Raw genomic sequence first — 23,916 nt, forward strand, 5'->3', positions numbered from 1 at the left:
ATGGCAGCACTCCTAGAAAGAGCACAGCACAAAACACCCAACATATGAAGAATCGAGGAGGAGGAATAAGAAGGGAGAGAAGAAAAGAATCTCCAGACAGTGTATATAACAGCTCAATAAGCGAGCTAAGTTAGGCAGTAAGATACTAAAGAGGCTAACCTTGAACCTTTGGTAACCACGAATTTAAAGCCTGCAATGGCAATAAGTACATATCTTTCAATAGTCACCCTAAATGTTAATGGGCTGAATGCACCAATCAAAAGACATAGAGTAATAGAATGGATAAAAAAGCAAGACCCATCTACATGCTGCTTACAAGAAACTCACCTCCAACCCAAAGACATGTACAGACTAAAAGTCAAGGGATGGAAAAACATATCTCAGGCAAACAACAGCGAGAACAAAGCAGGGGATGCAGTACTAATATCAGACAAAATAGACTTCAAAACAAAGAAAGTAACAAGAGATAAAGAAGGACACTACATAATGATAAAGGGCTCAGTCCAACAAAAGGATATAACCATTCTAAATATAGATGCACCCAACACAGGAGCACCAGCATATGTGAAACAAATACTAACAGAACTAAAGGGGGAAATAGACTGCAATGCACTAATTCTAGGAGACTTCAACACACCACTCACCCCAAACGATAGATCCACCGGGCAGAAAATAAGTAAGGACACGGAAGCACTGAACAACACAGTAGAGCAGATGGACCTAACAGACATCTATAGAACTCTACATCCAAAAGCAACAGAATATACATTCTTCTCAAGTGCACATGGAACATTCTCCAGAATTGACCACATACTAGGCCACAAAAAGAGCCTCAGTAAATTCCAAAAGACTGAAATCCTACCAACCAACTTTTCAGACCACAAAGGCATAAAACTAGAAATAAACTGTACAAAGAAAGCAAAAAGGCTCACAAACACATGGAGGCTCAACAACACGCTCCTAAATAATCAGTGGATCAATGACCAAATCAAAATGGAGATCCAGCAATATATGGAAACAAATGACAACAACAACACTAAGCCTCAACTTCTGTGGGACACAGCAAAAGCAGCCTTAAGAGGAAAGTATATAGCAATCCAAGCATATTTAAAAAAGGAAGAACAATCCCAAATGAATGGTCTAATGTCACAATTATCGAAATTGGAAAAAGAAGAACAAATGAGGCCTAAGGTCAGCAGAAGGAGGGACATAATAAAGATCAGAGAAGAAATAAATAAAATTGAGAAGAATAAAACAATAGCAAAAATCAATGAAACCAAGAGCTGGTTCTTCGAGAAAATAAACAAAATAGATAAGCCTCTAGCCAGACTTATTAAGAAGAAAAGAGAGTCAACACAAATCAACAGTATCAGAAACGAGAAAGGAAAAATCATGACGGACCCCACAGAAATACAAAGAATTATTAGAGAATACTATGAAAACCTATATGCTAACAAGCTGGGAAATCTAGGAGAAATGGACAACTTCCTAGAAAAATACAACCTTCCAAGACTGACCCAGAAAGAAACAGAAAATCTAAACAGACCAATTACCAGCAACGAAATTGAAGCGGTAATCAAAAAACTACTAAAGAACAAAACCCCCGGGCCAGATGGATTTACCTTGGAATTTTATCAGACATACAGGGAAGACATAATACCAATTCTCCTTAAAGTTTTCCAAAAAATAGAGGAGGAGGGGATACTCCCAAACTCATTCTATGAAGCTAACATCACCCTAATACCAAAACCAGGTAAAGACCCCACCAAAAAAGAAAACTACAGACCAATATCCCTGATGAACGCAGATGCAAAAATACCCAACAAAATATTAGCAAACCGAATTCAAAAATACATCAAAAGGATCATACACCATGACCAAGTGGGATTCATCCCAGGGATGCAAGGATGGTACGAAAGTCCATCAATATCATCCACCACATCAACAAAAAGAAAGACAAAAACCACATGATCATCTCCATAGATGCTGAAAAAGCATTTGACAAAGTTCAACATCCATTCATGATAAAAACTCTCAGCAAAATGGGAATAGAGGGCAAGTACCTCAACATAATAAAGGCCATCTATGATAAACCCACAGCCAACATTATACTGAACAGCGAGAAGCTGAAAGCATTTCCTCTGAGATCGGGAACTAGACAGGGATGCCCACTCTCCCCACTGTTATTTAACATAGTACTGGAGGTCCTTGCCATGGCAATCAGACAAAACAAAAACATACAAGGAATCTAGATTGGTAAAGAAGAAGTTAAACTGTCACTATTTGCAGATGACATGATACTGTACATAAAAAACCCTAAAGACTCCACCCCAAAACTACTAGAACTGATATCGGAACACAGCAAAGTTGCAGGATACAAAATCAACACACAGAAACCTGTGGCTTTCCTATACACTAACAATGAAACAACAGAAAGAGAAATCAGGAAAACAACTCCATTCAAAATTGCATCAAAAAAAATAAAATACCTAGGAATAAACCTAACCAAAGAAGTGAAAGACTTATACTCTGAAAACTATAAGTCACTCTTAAGAGAAATTAAAGGGGACACTAACAGATGGCTATTGTACAATAGCCAGACCCTTTGCCTACACTTTGGGAAACTCATCCCATGCTCGTGGCTAGGAAGAATTAATATCGTCAAAATAGCCATCCTGCACAAAGCAATATACAGATTTGATGCAATCCCTATGAAACTACCAGCAACATTCTTCAATGAACTGGAACAAATAATTCAAAAATTCATATGGAAACACCAAAAACCCCAAACAGTCAAAGCAATCCTGAGAAAGAAGAATAAAGTAGGGAGGATCTCACTCCCCAACTTCAAGCTCTACTATAAAGCCATACTAATCAAGACAATTTGGTACTGACACAAGAACAGAGCCACAGACCAATGGAACAGACTAGAGAATCCAGACATTAACCCAGACATACATGGTCAATTAATATTTGATAAAGGAGCCATGGACATACAATGGCGAAATGACAGTCTCTTCAACAGATGGTGCTGGCAAAACTGGACAGCTACATGTAGGAGAATGAAACTGGACCATCGTCTAACCCCATATACAAAAGTAAACTCAAAATGGATCAAAGACCTGAATGTAAGTCATGAAACCATTAAACTCTTGGAAGAAAACATAGGCACAAACCTCTTAGACATAAACATGAGTGACCTCTTCTTGAACATATCTCCCCGGGCAAGGAAAACAACAGCAAAAATGAACAAGTGGGACTATATTAAGCTGAAAAGCTTCTGTACAGCAAAAGACACCATCAATAGAACAAAAAGGAACCCTACAGTATGGGAGAATATCTTTGAAAATGACACATCCGATAAAGGCTTGACGTCCAGAATATATAAAGAGCTCACACGCCTCAACAAACAAAAAACAAATAACCCAATTAAAAAATGGGCAAAGGAACTGAACAGACGGTTCTCCAAAAAAGAAATACAGATGGCCAACAGACACATGAAAAGATGCTCCACATCGCTAATTATCAGAGAAATGCAAATTAAAACTACAATGAGGTATCACCTCACACCAGTAAGGATGGCTGCCATCCAAAAGACAAACAACAACAAATGTTGGTGAGGCTGTGGAGAAAGGGGAACCCTCCTACACTGCTGGTGGGAATGTAAACTTGTTCAACCATTGTGGAAAGCAGTATGGAGGTACATCAAAATGCTCAAAACAGACTTACCATTTGACCCAGGAATTGCACTCCTAGGAATTTACCCTAAGAATGCAGCAATCAAGTATGAGAAAGATCAGTGCACCCCTATGTTTATCGCAGCACTATTTACAATAACCTAAATGTCCATCGATAGATGAATGGATAAAGAAGAGGTGGTACATATACACAATGGAATACTACTCAGCCATAAGAAAAGGGCAAATCCAACCATTTGCAGCAACATGGATGGAGCTGGAGGGTATTATGCTCAGTGAAACAAGCCAAGCAGAGAAAGAGAAATACCAAATGATTTCACTTATCTGTGGAATATAAGAACAAAGGAAAAACTGACGGAACAAAACAGCAGCAGAATCACAGAACTCAAGAATGGACTAACAGGTACCAAAGGGAAAGGGACTGGGGAGGATGGGTGGGTAGGGAGGGATAAGGGGGGGAGAAGTAGGGGGGTATTAAGATTAACATGCATGGGGGGGTAGGAGAAAAGGGAGGGCTGTACAACACAGAGAAAGCAAGTAGTGATTCTACAAAATTTTGCTATGCTGATGGACAGTGACTGTAAAGGGGTTTATAGGGGAGACCTGGTATAGGGGAGAGCCTAGTAAACATAATATTCGTCATGTAAGTGTAGATTAGTGATACCAAAAACAAAGCAAAAAAAAAAAAAAAAAGGGCAGTTCCTGTGTGGTAACCTCCAACGAGTTCTACACAAGGGTATAAAGGGCATATAAAAGTGTAGGCAAAGGGTCTGTTTGTGTTTATACAGAGGATCAAAGCCTAATTGGGCTACCCCGAAAATGAACTAAGATACGATATGAAAAAGAACTTCCAACATCTGCACTCTCTGGAAGACTCATGCCAGAAGAAGATCATCAAAAAACCCCAACAAAGATCCACGCACTGCTACAGCTGTAGATGCACTCATCCCACCAGTTCCTGGACTTGCCATGGGAATGAGGAAGGAGATATCTAAGCTGGCCTGTGCATACAGTAAAACAACAAATTTGACTGGATCTATACTGTTGGAACACAACCAAGAATTTGGAGAAGTGCAAATTGTAGCGCTCCAAAAAGTCTTACAACTACAGACTATTTACTGTTAAAAGAACATATGGCATGTGAACAGTCCCCAGGAATGGGTTGTTTTAATTTGTCTGATTTCTCTCAGACTGTTCAAGTTCAGTTGGACAATATCCACCATATCATAGATAAGTTTTCACAAATGCCTAAGGTGCCTAACTGGTTTTCTTGGTTTCACTGGAGATGGCTGGTAATTACAGATATGCTTTGGTTATGTAACTATACTCCTATTATGTTAATGTGTGTGCGCAATTTAAGTAGTAGCTTAAAACCTATATGTGCTGAAGTTACTCTACAAGAAGATATGTCAAAGAAATAATCAATCTTCCCATCTTTTCTTCTGCCTGCTACTTCCATAGCTTTTCTTCTTCCTTCCTAATTACAACACTTAAATAGAATTTGTGCCTCATATCAAATTTACCGAGTATCATAATTCTTTACCACTCTCCGCCTGCTACTTCTATAGCTTTTCTTCTTCCTTCCTAATTACAACCCTTAAATAGAATTCGTGCCTCATATCAAATTTACCGAGTATCATAATTCTTCCAAGTGGTAAAGATACCTCAAGACAAATGCTGGGCATAGAAGCTACAGGGCATAAATATGCAAAGAAGTAAAAAGCTAACCTTTTCAAACAATAAGGCTTCCCTCTCACTTACCAACTTCACATTTCCCTGTATGGCCCCGGAAGATGACTGGTTAGCCAGAGACGGGTAAGATTCCTCAAGGGAGGCACAGCCTAAGACAGGCACAGTCGCAGGGGGGCCATCAGGTGAGAAATTGGGGATCAACAGAGGTGAGGCTTAGAACCTCACCCCCCCTGTTCTGAGAGAAATCTTATGCATACATGGATGTTTTATTGCCCTGGTCTAGCTTGGATTAACACATTGTCTAGAAGCACACACCTGATCATCTACATTTGCTCTCTTACAACACTAAACTATGTTTTCTACCTTTATCTTGTATCTACCTACCACTTCAGCATTTTATTAAAAATAATAATAATAAAGAGAGAAATGTGGTATCCACATATAAATCAAGTATAAAAACCAAATGAGTATTCATATTTGAACTGACTGTTTAGAGTTCATAATGCATGAGCAAAACTGAAAGTTTCTGTGATGACTTCCCTTGTACTGTTCACTATGTAACTTATTCATTATGTAAGAATTTGTTCTCCATGTAAGAACTTGTTTGTTATGCCTCAGAAGATTGGAGACTGACGAAAATTAGGCTTGGGGTGGATTAATGATTGTGCATTGAGCATTGACTCCCCTATACAGAATTTTATTGTCATTAACAACCATTTGATCAATAAATATGAGAGATGCCCTCACAAAAAAAAAAAAAAGGACAGACTTCCAATGGTAAAATAAATAAGTAACCGGGATGTAATGTATAGCATAAGGAATATAGTCAAGATATTGTAACAGCTTGGTAGGGTGATAGCTGGAACCTAGAATTATGTATATAAATGTTCTACCACTGTGTTGTACACTTGAAACTAATGTAATGTAATACTGTGCGTCAACTACCCTTCAATAAAAAATAATTATTTAAAAAAAAAAAAAAAAGAACAAAGGAAAACCTGAAGGAACAAAACAGCAGCAGAATCACAGAACTCAAGAATGGACTAACAGGTACCAAAGAGAAAGGGACTGGGGAAGATGGGTGGGTAGGGAGGGATAAGGAGGGGGGAGAAGTAGGGGGGTATTAAGATTAGCATGCATGGGGGGGTAGGAGAAAAGGGAGGGCTGTACAACACAGAGAAGGCAAGTAGTGATTCTACAACATTTTGCTCTGCTGATGGACAGTGACTGTAAAGGGGTTTACAGGGGGGACCTGGTATAGGGGAGAGCCTAGTAAACATAATATTCGTCATGTAAATGTAGATTAGTGATACCAAAAAAGAAAAGGGCAGTTCATGTGTGGTAACCTCCAATGAGTTCTACACAAGAGTATAAAGGGCATATAAAAGTGTAGGCAAAGGGTCTGTTTGTGTTTATACAGAGGATCAAAGCCTAATTGGGCTACCCCGAAAATGAACTAAGATACGATATGAAAAAGAACTTCCAACACCAGCACTCTCTGGAAGACTCATGCCAGAAGATGATCATCAAAAAACCCCAACAAAGATCCACACACTGCTACAGCTGTAGATGCACTCATCCCACCAGTTCCTGGACTTGCCATGGGAATGAGGAAGGAGATATCTAAGCTGGCCTGTGCATACAGTAAAACAACAAATTTGACTGGATCTATACTGTTGGAACTCAATCAAGAATTAGAAGTGCAAATTGTAGCGCTCCAAAATCTTACAACTACAGACTATTTACTGTTAAAAGAACATATGGGATGTGAACAGTCCCCAGGAATGGGTTGTTTTAATTTGTCTGATTTCTCTCAGACTGTTCAAGCTCAGTTGGACAATATCCACCGTATCATAGATAAGTTTTCACAAATGCCTAAGGTGCCTAACTGGTTTTCTTGGTTTCACTGGAGATGGCTAGTAATTATAGGTCTGCTTTGGTTATGTAACTGTACTCCTATTATGTTAATGTGTGTGCGCAATTTAATTAGTAGTTTAAAACCTATACATGCTGAAGTTACTCTACAAGAAGATATGTCAAAGAAATAATCAATCTTCCCATGTTTTCTTCTGTCTGCTACTTCTATAGCTTTTCTTCTTCCTTCCTAACTACAACCCTTAAATAGAATTCGTGCCTCATATCAAATTTACTGAGTATCATAATTCTTCCAAGTGGTAAAGATACCTCAAGACAAATGCTGGGCATAGAAGCCACAGGGCATAAATATGCAAAGAAGTAAAAAGCTACCTTTTCAAACAATAAGGCTTCTCTCTCACTTACCAACTTAACATTTCCCTGTATGGCCCCGGAAGGTGACTGGTTCACCAGAGACGAGTAAGATTCCTCAAGGGAGGAACAACCTAAGACAGGCACAGTCGCAGGGGGGCCATCAGGTGAGAAATTGGGTATCAACAGAGGTGAGGCTTAGAACCTCACCCCCCTGTTCTGAGAGAAATCTTCTGCATACGTGGATGTCTTATTGCCCTTGTCTAGCTTGGATTAACACATAGTCTACAGGCACACACCTGATCATCTACATTTGCTCTCTTACAACACTAAACTATGTTTTCTACCTTTATCTTGTATCTACCTACCACTTCAGCATTTTATTAAAAATAATAATAATAAAGAGAGAAATGTGGTATCCACATATAAATCAAGTATAAAAATCAAATGAGTATTCATATTTGAACTGTTCATAGTTCATAATGTATGAGCAAAACCAAAAGTTTGTGATGACTGCCCTTGTACTGTTCACCATGTAACTTATTCACTATGTAAGTATTTGTTCTCCATGTAAGAACTTGTTCATTATGCTTCAGAAGATTGGAGACTGACGAAAATTAGGTTTGGGGTGGATTAATGATTGTGCATTGAGCATTGACTCCCCTATACAGAATTTTATTGTCATTAACAACCATTTGATCAATAAATATGAGAGATGCCCTCACAAAAAAAAAAAAAAAAAAAAAAAAGGACAGACTTCCAATTGTAAAATAAATAAGTAACCGGGATGTAATGTATAGCATAAGGAATATAGTCAAAATATTGTAACAACTTGGTATGGTGATAGCTGGTACCTAGAATTATCATGTATATAAATGTTGAATCACTGTGTTGTACACCTGAAACTAATGTAATGTAATACTGTGTGTCAACTACCCTTCAATAAAAAATACTTATCTAAAAAAAAAAAAAAAGACAAAAACAAAGAAATAAACCCACCCTTGTATGTTAAAAAATAAATAAATAAATTTCTTGTTCACAAAAAAAAAAAAAAAAAAAGAACTAAAAGGATGAAAAAGAAAGACTGTAAGAAAAGCTAAAGGAGTTAGAGGTATTTATTTAACTTAAGATACAACTATGGAATGACTTGATCATTACATTAAAATAATTTGGATTCATATCTGGAATTATAAACAAGCCTTTAACACTCATAAGACTACTTAGCATTGCAAGACACACAGAACTGTTATAACATAACTCTTATTTTTAAGAAACTTACAACTTAGTATAGTCAACGCTGCAAAGACATTTACTTCTTATGGATAAACATACAGAGAAGAAATATGCAACTGTAAGGTTGGAGGCACCAGAGGGAGGGCTGAGCACCTCGGACACTGATGACGTGCCGAAGTCTCCGGCTGCTGCCCCCTCCCAACCTGAAAAATGTGCCTTAGGCTAGCCAATCCTCGCGCCACTGTAAATCTAAGCTCTGCCTCCCCCTACCTTCTTTAAAAACTCGCTGTCTGCCCTGCTGAGTGCAACTTCTCCAGCCTGTCCCAGTGCAGACTGGTGAACCTCGCCTGGCATTGCACTCAAATAAACTGCCTGGCCCTTTGTTGCCCCTCGTCGCCTGCTTATTTCAGTTAGAATTTATCTTACATTTGGTGCCAAAACCTGGGACAAATATAGAGTAGCCAAATTAGAAATGAGACACGGCAGCGGGGTCTGAGCCTCTGCTTTCGAGGGCTGGTCCCCATGTCTGCGCCACTTCCCAACTAATCCCACTGAGAGGAGCGCCCAGCGTCCCAAGCGCGCCAAGTCAGGGGAGACGGCCTGGGAGCCTGGGTGAGGGACGTCTCCCACACCGCAGGGCCAGGGGCGGGTATCCCACATGCCTGCAGCGATGGGCTGGATGCCCCAACCTGGACATAGCTATGATTTTGGACGGACCAGGTGAAACGGAGTTAGGAAGGGAAACAGACCGGGGGAAACTGAGGGACTCACTGGAAAATAGTCCACACGGAGGAGAGCAGGCTGAGGTCCCGGGTCGGGGAAGGACTGGGGGGGGGGGGGGGCAGGGCCACCAATGGCCAGTCGGGGCCCTGCGCTCACGCCCCTTCCCAGGGTTTTTTGGCACCAAATGTAAGATAAATTCTAACCAAAATAAGCAGGTGATGAGAGGCAACAAAGGGCCAGGAAGTTTATTTGAGTGCAATCCCGGGTGAGGTTCACCAGTCTGCACCAGGACAGGCTGGAGAAGTCGTGCTCAGCAGGGCAGGCAGCGAGTTTTTAAAGAAGGTAGGGGGAGGCAGAGCTTAGACTTACAGCGGCGCGAGGATTGGCTAGCCTAAGGCACATTTTTCAGGTTGGGAGGGGGCAGCAGCCGGAGACTTCGGCACGTCATCAGTGTCCGAGGTGCTCAGCCCTCCCTCTGGTGCCTCCAACCTTACAGCAACTTTTACTACAAATGTGGTAAGAGGAAAGCCAGCAGCTTATACCAACGGCTGAAACAGGCTAACTACTTAATACATCTTTATCATGACTGAAGATTATTTGAGAACTCTAATAAATGGTTTTTATTGTAAATATAAATTAACATCAACTTAACACCTTCCTTTGGGACCAAAATAGACTATATTATAGAAGATACGGAACCAGAGCAAACTTTCAGCACAAATAAAAACAATTTGTTAAGAAAACTGTGGACATAAATATCCAAGAAATAAGTGCACATCAAGATTTACAGTGACTAAAGACAAAGTGACTCTGAGACCGTGCTCAGAGACAGCAAAGTGTTAGCAGACACTATCACCTACCCTCAGAGTGAGTTCCACAATTGCTAAGCAATTTAATAGCCTTTTTATAATCAGGTAAAACTTCAATGAAAAATTACCCCCTTTAAAATACAAAGTACAAAAAAACCAAGCAAACTCTCTCCATTTAAACACTAACTTGTACTATGTGATCACCAAAAAATGTATAATTCTTTTAAAGTCAACGGATGACAGTTTTCAAAAATTTTAGTTCATAGAAATGTATAGCATTCGCTCTGAAATACTACCTTCTGCTGCTTAAACCTAGGAGGACTCAATTTATCTATACATGGCAAGATTATAAACCTAGGGATTTATAAACTGACAAATTACAAATCTGTTGAGAAGATACTGTTCAAGAAAAAACTTCTGATATTTCCTTAAGAGCTACAATGGCTTATAGTAATTGCTTCTAATTTAATTTCTGGGTTTGAAATGTCAGTTATCCTCTCAAAAATATAAACAGATAGTCAGCTTCATTTACTTATAAAAAATTCTACTTTTTCAGTATCTATGGACTAGAATTAAAGAGAACCCAAAAAATTTTCATTGAGGGTCACTCTTTATTTTTGGCATCTAAGGGTTTTCCTTTCTTTCCAGCTCTGTTTTATTTCTTTCTTGTGGTATTCTCTCCATGTTTTCTATGTGGTTATAGAGGACAAGGGTTTGTATTTGTTCAGTCCTTTACAATGCCAGAATAGGAAGTCTTTACAAAGAATTTCAAGAATTGTCCTTACAATCTAATATTAATACAAAAAAAGTGAATTAATACTGTCCAGCCAAATCAGTATTTTCTTGTACTCATTCCTTCAAGCCACAGATTCCATTTTCTCTTTTAGGAATATGTTTCTCCCTTTGTCTTTCACTCGAACAGCAGGGAGTCTTGTCATACAATAACTTTTTACAACATGACTAACTCTGTTGTGCTAGTGTACAGAGTATGGGAGACTACTATAAAGTACTCTCAGGGCTTGGAGAGAGACTAAGATCAATACAATATTGGTTATTTGCTAAATATCTCATAAGCACAGTTTAATAGAAACAGCACAAGAATGAAGTCTAAAAACACTTGGTTTTTAATCCCAACGTGCCACTGAGCAAGTGATCTCAAGTAAACTACTTAACCTTTCTCACCCTCAATCCCAATTATACTCAAAATACTATCACTACCCATCTTCAGGTTATTTCAAGATAACTCAGTAGGTGCTCAAAAAGTAATAACTATTATTAGCCTAAAGAATGTTTGTAAATGCCTTCTGACAAAAATTAGAGAAATCTATTAATTCAACCACTACCCCTAGGAAAACAGACTAGATATAGAGAAATCCATGATTCAATTCAATCCAGTTTATTATCCTGTCTGTGACAAGGTAATGGTGCTCCTAGAAGCACCAAAATGGGAACTAATTATTTAGTTATTTGGTGTTAGTTATTAACCAGGTTATGTAGTAAATACCTAATCTTAGGGCATCTAAATTCCTTTTCTGTGTTTGGAGAATTATCCTCTCAATGAGTCTTGGTGGGAAGCAAAAGCTACCTTCCACTAAAGCAAATGTGCCTAACATCCACCTTCCTGGTCTCCCTTGCAGACTCTGCCAGTCAGATGCATCTGTTTCCCCAACTCCCCCACTGGACCTGGACTCAGGAGTAATTGATGCAAACAACAAGGCCTTTAAGGAATCCATTCTGGTTAGTGATAGCAGCAGCAATCTTCCAAAGTCTAAAGTCAACAGATAAATTCTCTGGTTGTATTACAACCTGAATACAAATCTCAAGACCACTGATTAAATCCCCTCTGCTCTGAATTTATGCTCTCTGAATAATATCTGAATTACAAACTTTGTTTCCTAGATATTTTACATTCTTACATAAAAGAAGGGCATTAACAAGTGTTCTACACTGAAAAAGGAATAATCTAAGCACAAATGAATACACTGGGGTTCTAATTTTTTTAAATAAGTATGTTATGAGTCTGGCATGTATCAGACTCCCACAACCTGATCCTGTCTGGGAAAATTAACAAAGCAAGTGCCAGAACATCCAAAATAGAACCAGATTCTGAACTCATGGGACCACTAAGTGTATAATTACTTGGGATATTTTCTGTGACTAATCATTCATTTCACACACATACACTTCTAACATAAACCACTACAGAGCCTACAGTAGTCTACAGAAGTCAGTGATTGTCTTATGCTTATAATGGCACTGTGTATATGTGACTATCTGCCCACTCCTGTAAAACAAAGATGCTATACTTCAAGGTCCAGAGAGAAAGAGAGAAATAAAGACAGTGTTTGAGAGGTGAATAGTTGGCTTTCTAAGTTTAGAAAATTTACTTTTTCCCCCTAGAATATTTTATAAAGTCAACCTTTACATAGATAAGTTTCTACTATATTAGACATTATTCTATTTAGTTCATCACTTAACATTTAGAACACCGGTAAATTTAATTTCAACTAGAAATTCCTTCTATCTGAATTACACAATTTCTCAACTAAGCCTCTACCAACATGCTGCCGAGTCACATTTAAGGATAGAAATGAGAATACTGATAATAAAAGGCTAATATACCTTCATTAGAATTAGTTCCTAATTACTATTCCTGAAGTTTTGTTTCAGGTACAAAGTACGTTTAAGTCAGAAAAATTATGTTCCACTGAAAAAGTTTCTCCAAAAGAACAAAACTTTCCTTGCTGATATTTCAATACATTGACATACCAAGTAAGTTTAAAACATGCTAACCTAAGCATATTAATACCCGACAGATATTAAATCAAAGTGCCATAATGGAAGAGACTCATCATATATCTGGTCTGATTTCTTACCTAGTCTCAATTTTTAATTTACTTTTTAGAACCAGCACCCAAATATTATATATTTGTACTCACTGTCCTTTCAAAAGTTATATATCAAAACTCAGTAGACAAACAAAAACACCAGTTTTGACTGGGTCAATGTTGCTTAAAATAACTGAGAACTCATTTTACAATACTGTCTGCACAGGGGACAGTAACAACAGAAATATTCTTTAGAATTCTTATCAACACCAAAACATTTCCAAATGTGAAAGCTATCACACAAATGACTTATCTTCCTTCATCATTTCTTCCCAAATATATCTCAGAAAATTAATTTTAAAAATAGTATTGATATTTACGTAGACCTAAAATTATTCACCTTCCATAATAACCCACACCCAGATGTAAAGTTCCAGTCCTAAAAATAGTTACTTTGTCAGTGGCATGGGGACTGGATAGTACAGTGACTGTATGACTTTTTAGATCCTGATTCAAACAAACTACCTATACAATGGCATTTTTTTACATGATTAGGGAAATGTGGATATGGACTAGATTCAGATATTATAAAATTCCTGTTATTTTAGGAGTATAATAATGGTATTCTATGATTGCTTATGTTAGGTCCTTATTTAAGAGATGCATATATATTTAGAAATGACATAATAATGTCAGAAGTTGAAATACTACAGAAAAAAAGTATAGCAAAATGTTGATAGCTTCTAAATAGAAGTCATACTATCCTCTCTATTCTTATGTATATTATTTAACATGTTATGTCATTTACTTAAGTTTAAAGTTTTTCATAGAAAAAAGGGAAAAAAAAGGAACAAAAGAAAGAATAAACAAACCAAGGTTACCTTTTCCCAGTCAACTCAACTTGGCCTTTCTTATTGAAGAAGAACTTGGAATCATTATATCCCCATCCATTCCATTTCATAACTTCTTGCCTAATAAGAACAAATAAATGTATTAAATTAAACCTATGCTAAACAGCTCAAAACTGAACAGGGTATCATTGACTATTATTTTCCATAATCATTTAAAAGACCTTTCACACTAACATTATATTAGTTTAAATAAAGTGAAAGTATATCAAATGTCTATGGATTAATATTTCTAAATACAGATCACTCTGATGAGCAACACCTGCTTCACAAAAGGCTACAACCACTAAATCTAATGCATTCAAAGGAAAAAGTAAGAACAAAGGAGAAAAATATAATTAAGTTTTAGAAAGTGCTTCATTTTTTACCTGTTACTGAGTTTATATTATAGGATGGACTAAAAAAGTTTGCAATTAAAAAAAATTCACTTAAATACAGAACAATTTTTGCATATATTAGAAAAATCACAATTATTTATCTGCTGTGATGAAAAGACCGACTTACAAAGTAGATTCACTAGTACTGACACTACTAGTAATAGACACTTTTAATAAAGTAGATTAAAAATCTGAGTGCTGGGCTTATAAACACTCTAAATCCTTCAACTTCTATATAACTACCAATCTCTTCCTTACCTATGTATTAACATGACAGTTGATGACATTACCAGTTTTTAGTATTCCAAAAAGAACAATATGCTATTTTTAATTTCCAAAATGTCAGTATTTCATAGTTTTAAAAACCATTTCTATCAAAATCAATGACTCATTCATTCAATTTTGCACATTACATAAAAAATAGGTCTCAGTCTGCAGAACACAATAAACAATCACATTGAAATGTCAATGTTTACTACATTTTAGCATTGTGCCCTAGTATAGTCTACTGAAATAACTGATGATGAATCTTCTTATTGCAAATTCAATTAATTACGCAGTTTATGATGTAAATACTTGAGGAAAACTCTTCTTATACAGAAAGTTATTTGCTGTATTAAAATTTCAAAATACATCAAAAAAATAAAAATCTGTAATTATGTTGGTGACTGATGTTACCTAGACTTAGAGTGGTCATCATTTCACAATATATACAAATATAAAATCATTGTGTTGTATACCTGAAACTAATATAATGTTAAATGTCAACTATATCTCAATTTTTTTTAACTTCAAAATAAGCAAAGATACACTAATCAGAAAGTATTCTAATTCTCCATAACCTTCAAGGAAGAAAAAAATGACAACTGACAAACTTTTTATTACAATCATAATTCTTCACCCAGCTGAACGGTTTTTCAAACAAGCAGAACACTAACACAATACAAATGAGCCAAATATTAGATCATTAATTTTGTATTGAAATCTCTACACATAAGTCAAGAAAAAGAAACCAAGAATGCTCTTTAAAATAACAGTTTGCTACCAATAAAAACAAACTTTTCAAAAATATCTCTGTACAAAAATAAACTGTTCAAAAATATCTCAAGAGTATCAATCCAGAGACCGGATTTATAGATGAGCCTGTCATAAATTATCTCCCATTATTTTCCTCTAATCTCACATTCCTCCCTCACTGTAGAGGGAGGTTTTGGATGAGAGCTTTGGGAAAATTTTTATAGAAAAACCTCATACTAATATCACCACTGACACCTTTGTTTTCTAAGATTATATTTTCTATCATCTACTTTTTTCATGATTATATTCTCTATATTTATGAAGTATAATTTACTTAAAATTTTATTTTTATATTTCCAAAATAATTTAAATTAGAAGAGCAATATGTACATTTTCATTCACATCTTTAATATTTCATAATTATGTGTTTATAAAAAATATAAAATTTTATATGTGAAATGCATTATATTAGTGAATTTAAACATTTGTCATGAAGTTTGCACTTTGTAAAATAGTTTTGTCTTACACAAAAATAAATGCAAAAGTACCAATACAGTCATTTCGGTATTACAATCACTAGGCACTGGGAAATTATTTCCATACAGATAATGTTGAATTTGGCATGTTTATAATGAAAATCATTTTCTTTAAAATTACACTTAGAATTTTTAAAAATTATTCCCAGATGGCCTCAAAGTAAAAAGCTAAACCTGATTACATGTGTCCACTCTTAGCCCTTCACAAGAAAAATGAATCAAGGTCAGCAGGAAATATCTGCTGCTGTACACTAAAAAATGAAGAGATTTACATACTGAAGAATCTTTGGTCTTAAATTTTCAGTCAAATATTATCCTAAAGAACTTCTAAGATTTCAGCTTTAAGCTAAGTTACTTCTTATTCTCTTTTCATCTCAGAAAATTTTGCCTATGATATGCGCCTAAACATATTTATACCAACTTTTAAAGCCTTGCAAGATGTTGAAATGTAGGCATGTAAAATGCATTTGTGCCACCAAAAACACTGTTATGTTGCTTAAAGTAGTATTAAATCTAGGTTGTCCCAAAACCAATCTTATGATATCTTTAAGTACCCCATGTGTTAAGCAAAAAGTGGGCACATTTCCTGGGCTTCTGGTTTTAAACTTTTATACAAATGTATTCCCTCAAATTACTAATATATTCTATGACAAGCACAATTATGTGATTATATTCAACTTTTTAAAAATTGCTTATAGAAGAGTATGACTCCATTAAAGAGCATTATAGCATTAATATTTTTGAAATTAGAGTAAAATGCTACACTGTCATAGAATTCTAAAGCTAAAAAGTTCCTTAGAAACTACCCAGTTCAACTGCTCATTTTTCAGATGAACATACTTATGCCCAGAGAAGTGCTCATCATTACACAGCTAAGCTAGTTGTGAACATCAGAAAGCAAAATGCTAGTCTTGTGGGTCTTCCTTTTTAGAGACTATCTGAAACCAATTTCACTCACCATCATGTAACTTTTCATGTCAAGAATATGAATGGGAGACATCATCTTCAGTGACTCAACAAGTATTCTATCATATGTAGGCACTACAAACCAATACAGTATATTTAATTGTTTTCAATTTTTCCCTATTATAAAGATTGCTATGATAAGCTTTTTACAATTAAATCCTTAAAATTCCTCAAGGCACTTTTTTTTAAAGGTTTTAATGGGTTAAAGAGCATTGGACTCTATCATTCATCTCAGAGGGCCAAGGCAGACATCATTATATTAATATTTTTCAAAAATAACATGTGATGTTCTATTACATGTTATTATAGTCATTCTTCTGTACTGAATTAAAGGAAAACATTTAAAAATCAAGGAATATGGTTGTGTCAGTAAAACCAATGACCTGTATTCTGCCATCTGAATGATTCCAAAGAACCTCAAGCACTTAAATGAAGAATGATCAAAGAATCACCAGTTTTCCATAAGAATCAAATAAAAGGATTCAATTCTTAACTAATATCAGAGATCAAGTAACCAGACATTATCTCTTAGACTTTCCAATTCTTACAGCTATGTACACCAGATTTGCTGTCTTCAAAATACAAGACCTTCCTCCTGCCAAGAAAAAGTAAAATTTGGATTTTACTACATGTAAATATAAAACAAATGTTTTACATATTTACGTATCTGACCACATTACCAAATGGTGAAAAAACACACTGTATTAGCTGGTATAACAAAAGAAAATGGAGACATAAAATAGCATTATATATACACAAGGTGGCAGTATTCTCCCACGATATGCATATTTATTATTTGCATTTCCCGGTGCTGTTTGCAAAATATTTAACTGAAATATTTAGATTTAGTATTACTATGAAAAGAGTTCTTTTCTTTATTCTTACTATGGGAGATTTTCACTTTTAAATCTCTCTACATTCATGGATTACTATTCCTCTAATAGTAATAAATTGTAAGCATCCTGCTATAAATTAATGATTTTTAGCTTTACTATTTCTAATCATATTTTTCATTAGAAAATATGCTTTAACCTACTTTATTAAAAAGTTCAGCTGGGTGATATAAAAAAATTTTTTTCCATTATAATTACAATAATCAAACTTCTAGTAAGATATTATTAACACTACTCAGTTGAGATGAAAACTAAATTTTATCTTTTCCAATTTAAACAATGACAAAAGATCACATGATCGCAAAGCTTTTGAAAAATAAAAACTAAAGTATGAAACATAAGCCCCAGTGCTGGAATTCTAACTCAAGCTCAGTATCACTTAAATTCAAATTAATTCCGCATATAGTATAATATGTAGGAAGTAAAAATAAATATCAAGGATTTCAGTGGCTATTAAAATCCTTATTATCAGGTTGTGCGCTTAATTTTAACTACTTCAGGTAACTACTTTTAGGTAACCTACAGGAAACCATGAAAGTGAAGTAAAAAATAAAAGTGATGAAAAAGATACCAAAATTTGATCAGTAAAATAGATATATCCCTGAAAAGATATGTGCTACAAAAAAAAAAAAAATCCTTTAAATGAATAGTCCTACTAGCATCTTTTATCTAAAAAAACAAATTGAAGCTGAGCTCCCTTTAGAAATATAAAGGCCCACATATTAAAATGCATATGCTTTAAAATACATTCAAAACCATGTTCCTATCTACAAGTCCTATTTCTAAGAACACAATAGCAAAACTCCTACAGTGTTTACAATGCAATTTATAATGCCTAACAGTGCAACTAATTCCTTTTCAAATAGTTTAGTATAAGTAGCTTAATTATAAGCCCAAAAAATTCATGTACTGTAAGAAAAAGTCCATTTACAAAAAGGAATAGAAAAAATCAAATGAAAGATGGGTAGATTATCACTGCTTAATTAACACTACTCTAAATCTCACAGTTCCATGACTGTTAAAACATTTGACTTAGTAGATAAATGCCATCAGGCTTTGATAGATTACGGACATCAAATATCTGAATCATTGATTAAGTTCCTCTTGCCGGCTAAGAACATCACCAACCTGCCACTTCTAAGTATACTTTATTTCCAACAGGTTTGGCCGTCTGAAGTGGTCAAGAGGCTTAACAATTTTATTTTTTCATCGTGAATTAATCTATTGGCGTTCTAATTAACTTTGGTCACTAGTGAGGGTACTTAACACAAATCAGACTACCTAAATATGATTGACTCTGGGACCCTGACAAGAACAGGTGTCTGGAACAGGTCAACAAGAATACCTCTGGCCCTCACGACAGTGTGCCTTTTTGCAAAACCAGGACATTATCATATGACACAACTTCAACATGAATTTCAATTTTCCCGCATATCCTCATTATAAGTTTTAAATCTCTAGCTGCCACAATAAAAATTTGGCCCTTTCATATAAGTTACTAATTGACTTTCTAATTTTTTCCAACGTTTTAGTGTAAGACGTGTTAAATATAAGACATAGGAAGTTGTTAGCAAGAACATGGAAAAGAGGAACCCACACGCGTTGCTGGTAAAGCCACTTCCATGGAGCAATCATGTGCTAAATTTTCACAGGTAATGCCATTTCTATGACACAGCTACACAATTTCTGGGTATATTTGGGAGGAACACACAGTTCCATAAGGGAACAACTTTGATATATTCTCTGGAGCACTGTTTTTAAGAATAGCTAGAGGCATGCATCATTAGAGGAATGGATAGGGGTTAAGTAAAATTCTATGAAATACTATGCAGCAACCAGAAGCAGTGAGGTAAGTAGATACACACAAACATGAAAATATTTTTAAACTGGTGAACACAAAACGAGAAACAACAAGATCCATAGCATAATACTATGTTAAGCAAATTAGAAAGATATACACTAAACACTGAATATTTTATAAAACATATACATATATTCAGCAATTTCACTCTGATCCAGGAAAATAATTCTTTCTTTCACATATATATAGAAATTCCATGATGTTTTGTTATAAAACCCATTGCTGGGTTTCTTAGCAATTTCTAGAATTTTTTTTTTTAATGACAGAATTCCATTAAGAATGAGTTGGCTTCCAACATACAGCAAGCCAAATACACATTTACCTTCCTACAGTTATATATGTGTATGTATAGCTTTTTGTATAATTTGCAACTTCTTATAGTTTGCAAAAAACTGGCACTTCAAAGAAACTTTGTAAAACCTGAATGCGAGGGTCAAAAATTCTGTTCCCAACATCTAATGCCTATTATACTTGTTCTGAATTAATGAATGGAAGAAATGGAATATATAGAGATGGAGGAAAAAAATCTTATAGACAAAGGCACAAAGGACAGGGGCAAGAAGGGAGGATTAGGGTGAGTAAGGTAAGGACAGCCTTACACCTTGCAGACTCCTGGGATGTCTTCCCTTACCCAAACTTCTCTTACGCACTATCAAATTCTACCAATTTTTGGAAATTCATTACTGTTTGAATAATCTGTTTGAAAATACAGACTATTAGTCATCATCCTTGTAGTAGTTATATTACAAATACTTTGTGCTAGGGCAAGCATATACACATGCACACACATACTTGGTATCTGCCATTCTGAAGGCCTATAAGGACACAGCCACCCTAACATATACCCTCATGCACTGGTCTGTGTAATGTGGAAAACAGACCAAATCATCATCAAGGAGTTTCTTAGCAAAAGGCAAAGAACAAGGATATATACTTCCCTTGACTGCATGTACTCCCTGGACTGTAAAGGAAATTTCATGATCTGGTCCCTTCACAGTCCACATGAATCTAATCAGTGTGGGAATTTGGCAACCAACTAATTCCAAACTTTCTCTAGACCACCAGCTGGGAAAGTGACAATGCATTTTCACTGCTGCTTCCCTGCTTGCTAGTAACTGGAAGAGGAATTATATCCCAAGCCTATTATACTGACCAATGTGTAAGCGACCAAAGGCCATTTCTGGTACTGCCTTACATTTCAGCAAAAACTAAAACTGAACAAGGAAAATATTTGTGTCTCCAAAAATTTGTATGCCATTTTATCACAGAAACCAAGACTCTAATTTCCCTTTCTTAGCTTCCTCCAAGGGGACAAGCCAGTACTCTTGACAAGACCCTCCAAAGGCCAAGACAATATCATGTATATATATCAAGCAGGCATTGTCAGAAATCCACACCTGCTTGATATATATACATAATATTCTTGCTATAGCAGTTTTTTTTTACTTAAAATAGTAACAGTAAACAGCAGCCCCTGCTACTTTAAATGACAGGTCAATGAAACTGTTACCTTCACTTCTGGCACACCCACAGGAAAAAAATGATCCCCACAAAATCTGGGGGGAGAGAAAAACATTACCTTAGGACCCAATCACAATGAGAGTTTCCCAAGCTTCTTCGCAGTATAAAAATCACCCTGGGTACTCATTTTTTTTTCTTTCTTTTTTGGTATCATTAATATACAGTCACACCAGCAACACTGCAGTTACTACATTCCCCACCACATACCCCATTACAGTCACTGTCCATCAGTGTAGTAGGATGCTATAGAGTCACTACTTGTCTTCTAGTTCTATACTGTCTTCCCTGTGCACCCCCTACAGTATGTGTGCGAATCATAATGCCCTTTATTTCCCTTCTCCCTCCCTTCCCACCCACCCTCCCCAGTCCCTTTCCCTTTGGCAATTGTTAGTCCGTTCTTGGGTTCTGTGAGTCTGCTGCTGTTTTGTTCCTTCAGTTTTTGCTTTTTTCTTATACTCCATAGATGAGTGAAATCATTTGGTACTTGTCTTTCTCTGCCTGGGGTATTTCACTGAGCATAATACCCTCTAGCGACATCCATGCTGTGGCAAATGGTAGGATTTGTTTTCTTCTTATGGCTGAATAATATTCCATTGTGTATATGTACCACATCTTCTTTATCCATTCGTCTACTGATGGACACTTAGGTAGCTTCCATTTCTTGGCTATTGTAATAGTATGATAAATGGAGGGGTGCATATGTCTTATTCAAACTGGGATCCTGCATTCTTAGAGTAAATTCCTAGGAGTGGAATTCCTCCATCAAATGGAATTACTATTTTTAGTTTTTTGAGGAACCTCCATACTGCTTTCCACAATGGCTGAACTTGTTTACATTCCCACTAGCAGTGCAGGAGGGTTCCCCTTTCTCCTCATCCTCGCCAGCATTTATTGTTCCTTGTCTTTTCAATGTTGGCCATCCTAACTGGTGTGAGGTGTTATATCTTTGTGGTTTTAATTTGCATTTCCCTGATAATTAGTGATGTGGAACATCTTTTCATGTGCCTGCTGGCCATCTGAATTTCTTCTTTGGAGAAGTGTCTGTTCATATCCTCCACCCATTTTTTAATAGGGTTATTTTGCTTTTTGCATGTTGAGGCACCTGAGTTCTTTATATATTTTGGATGTTAACCCCTTGTCAGATATGTCATTTACAAATAAATATATTCTCCCATACTGTAGGATGCCTTTTTGTTCTGCTGATGGTGTCCTTTGCTGTAAGGAAGCTTTTTAGCATGATGCAGTCCCGTTTCTTCATTTTTCATTTTATTTCTCTTGCCCAAGGAGATGGATTCAGGAAAAGAGTTGCTCATGTACCTTGGGTACTCATTTTTAAAGCAGAGTCCTGGATGCCACTCTAGACCTAGCCAAATGTTAGAATCTTGGCAGTGAGATCTCAGGATCTACATTTTAAACAAGCACCCCAGAAAATTCTGATGCAGGCCATCCACTAAACACACCTGGTAAGTACTGTAAGAACAGTGGAGAGCAAAAGCCTCCTCTGTTGAGCAGTTACAAAGGTGATGCAAAGCCTTAATGTAAATGGTTTAAAATCATATTGCTCTCAACCAAATTCTATCAAAATCAGGAAAGACTAGATTTAAGGGAAAGGGGGGGAAAAAAGGAAAAGCTTTAAATTCACTGCACTACAGAGAAGCTGGACCTAAGTAGAGTTTAGCCACAAAACAGGGCAGCAAGAGTGTAAGGTTGGGGCACTCACCATGTATAAGATGGGAAAGGGGTACCAGGAAATGGAGATTTAAACACATGCCAGAGGAAGGTGGCAGATCTATACCCAGATTTTACAAAGGAGTATCCTGGAAGGGGGAATGACAACTAAGCAGAGATAATACTTTCTGATCCAAATTTTAGAAAAGTTGATCTGTTATGGAACTTTTCCTAGTTTATACATGTTAAAAGGAATAGAAAGCATAAAAATCAAGACAATGATTTATCAAATAACGTATCTTTAGCAAAGTATGTTTATTCAAATTCCAACATACGTGGTCACCAAGGGCACATAACAAGGAAAGGTAAAAGTGGGCCAGGGCTCCTAAGAGCCACAGAGAAGAGCTGCAAATGAGAAATAGATGATGGTGTTGATAATCAGCCACCACATAGCATGAGAAATTGCTGATGCTCTTTACTCTTCGGGTTCTTCCTTTCCTCCCTAATGCATGAAGTGATACTTACTAGAAATCTGTTCTCACTATGAAAATGCCATACTTCTTGCTGTGCTTCACACCTCAGAAACTATTTCAGCACTGTATTCTTATTGCATTGTACTGATTCTAAACACGGTTTACTGCAATAGTAATAGTATCATATAATACTGTAAAGCTAAGAATTTTACAATCATCTCATTTCCTTCTCACGTTAATCCAGTGATGTAGGTGCTATTATTCCTATAAAACATAAGAAAACAGGGTCAAAAAGAGTTAACTTTCCAGGACCACACAAACAGTACATGACACAACTAGGATTTAAAGCATGTTCTTCTGGCTCCAACACTCCTTAAACTACCAAACTCACTAAATACTGGGAGTACAAAGTATTACAAGAGCTCAGAAACTTAGTATTCACCTCTAACTGAGAGAAGAAAGCACCTAAACTTCCAATTGCTTTGGA

The 23,916-nt window shown here is 36.2% G+C and overlaps 1 protein-coding gene across 4 annotated transcripts in view; it reads right to left on the reverse strand.

The window, feature by feature from the left end:
• Positions 1–23,916, reverse strand: part of AGPS (alkylglycerone phosphate synthase) — a 170,964-nt gene that overhangs the window by 127,183 nt on the left and 19,865 nt on the right. For 3 of the 4 annotated variants that reach the window (XM_057503892.1, XM_036879398.2, XM_036879401.2), the window contains exon 2: positions 14,091–14,180. In XM_057503892.1, coding sequence (XP_057359875.1) covers positions 14,091–14,180 — 90 coding nt within the window. Of the gene's footprint in view, positions 1–14,090; positions 14,181–17,005; positions 17,317–23,916 lie in introns of those variants that run through there. The other variant, XM_036879402.2, reaches the window with a different exon arrangement.

Source organism: Manis pentadactyla, chromosome 6 (genome assembly GCF_030020395.1).
Source record: "Manis pentadactyla isolate mManPen7 chromosome 6, mManPen7.hap1, whole genome shotgun sequence".
Lineage (NCBI taxonomy): Eukaryota > Metazoa > Chordata > Mammalia > Pholidota > Manidae > Manis > Manis pentadactyla.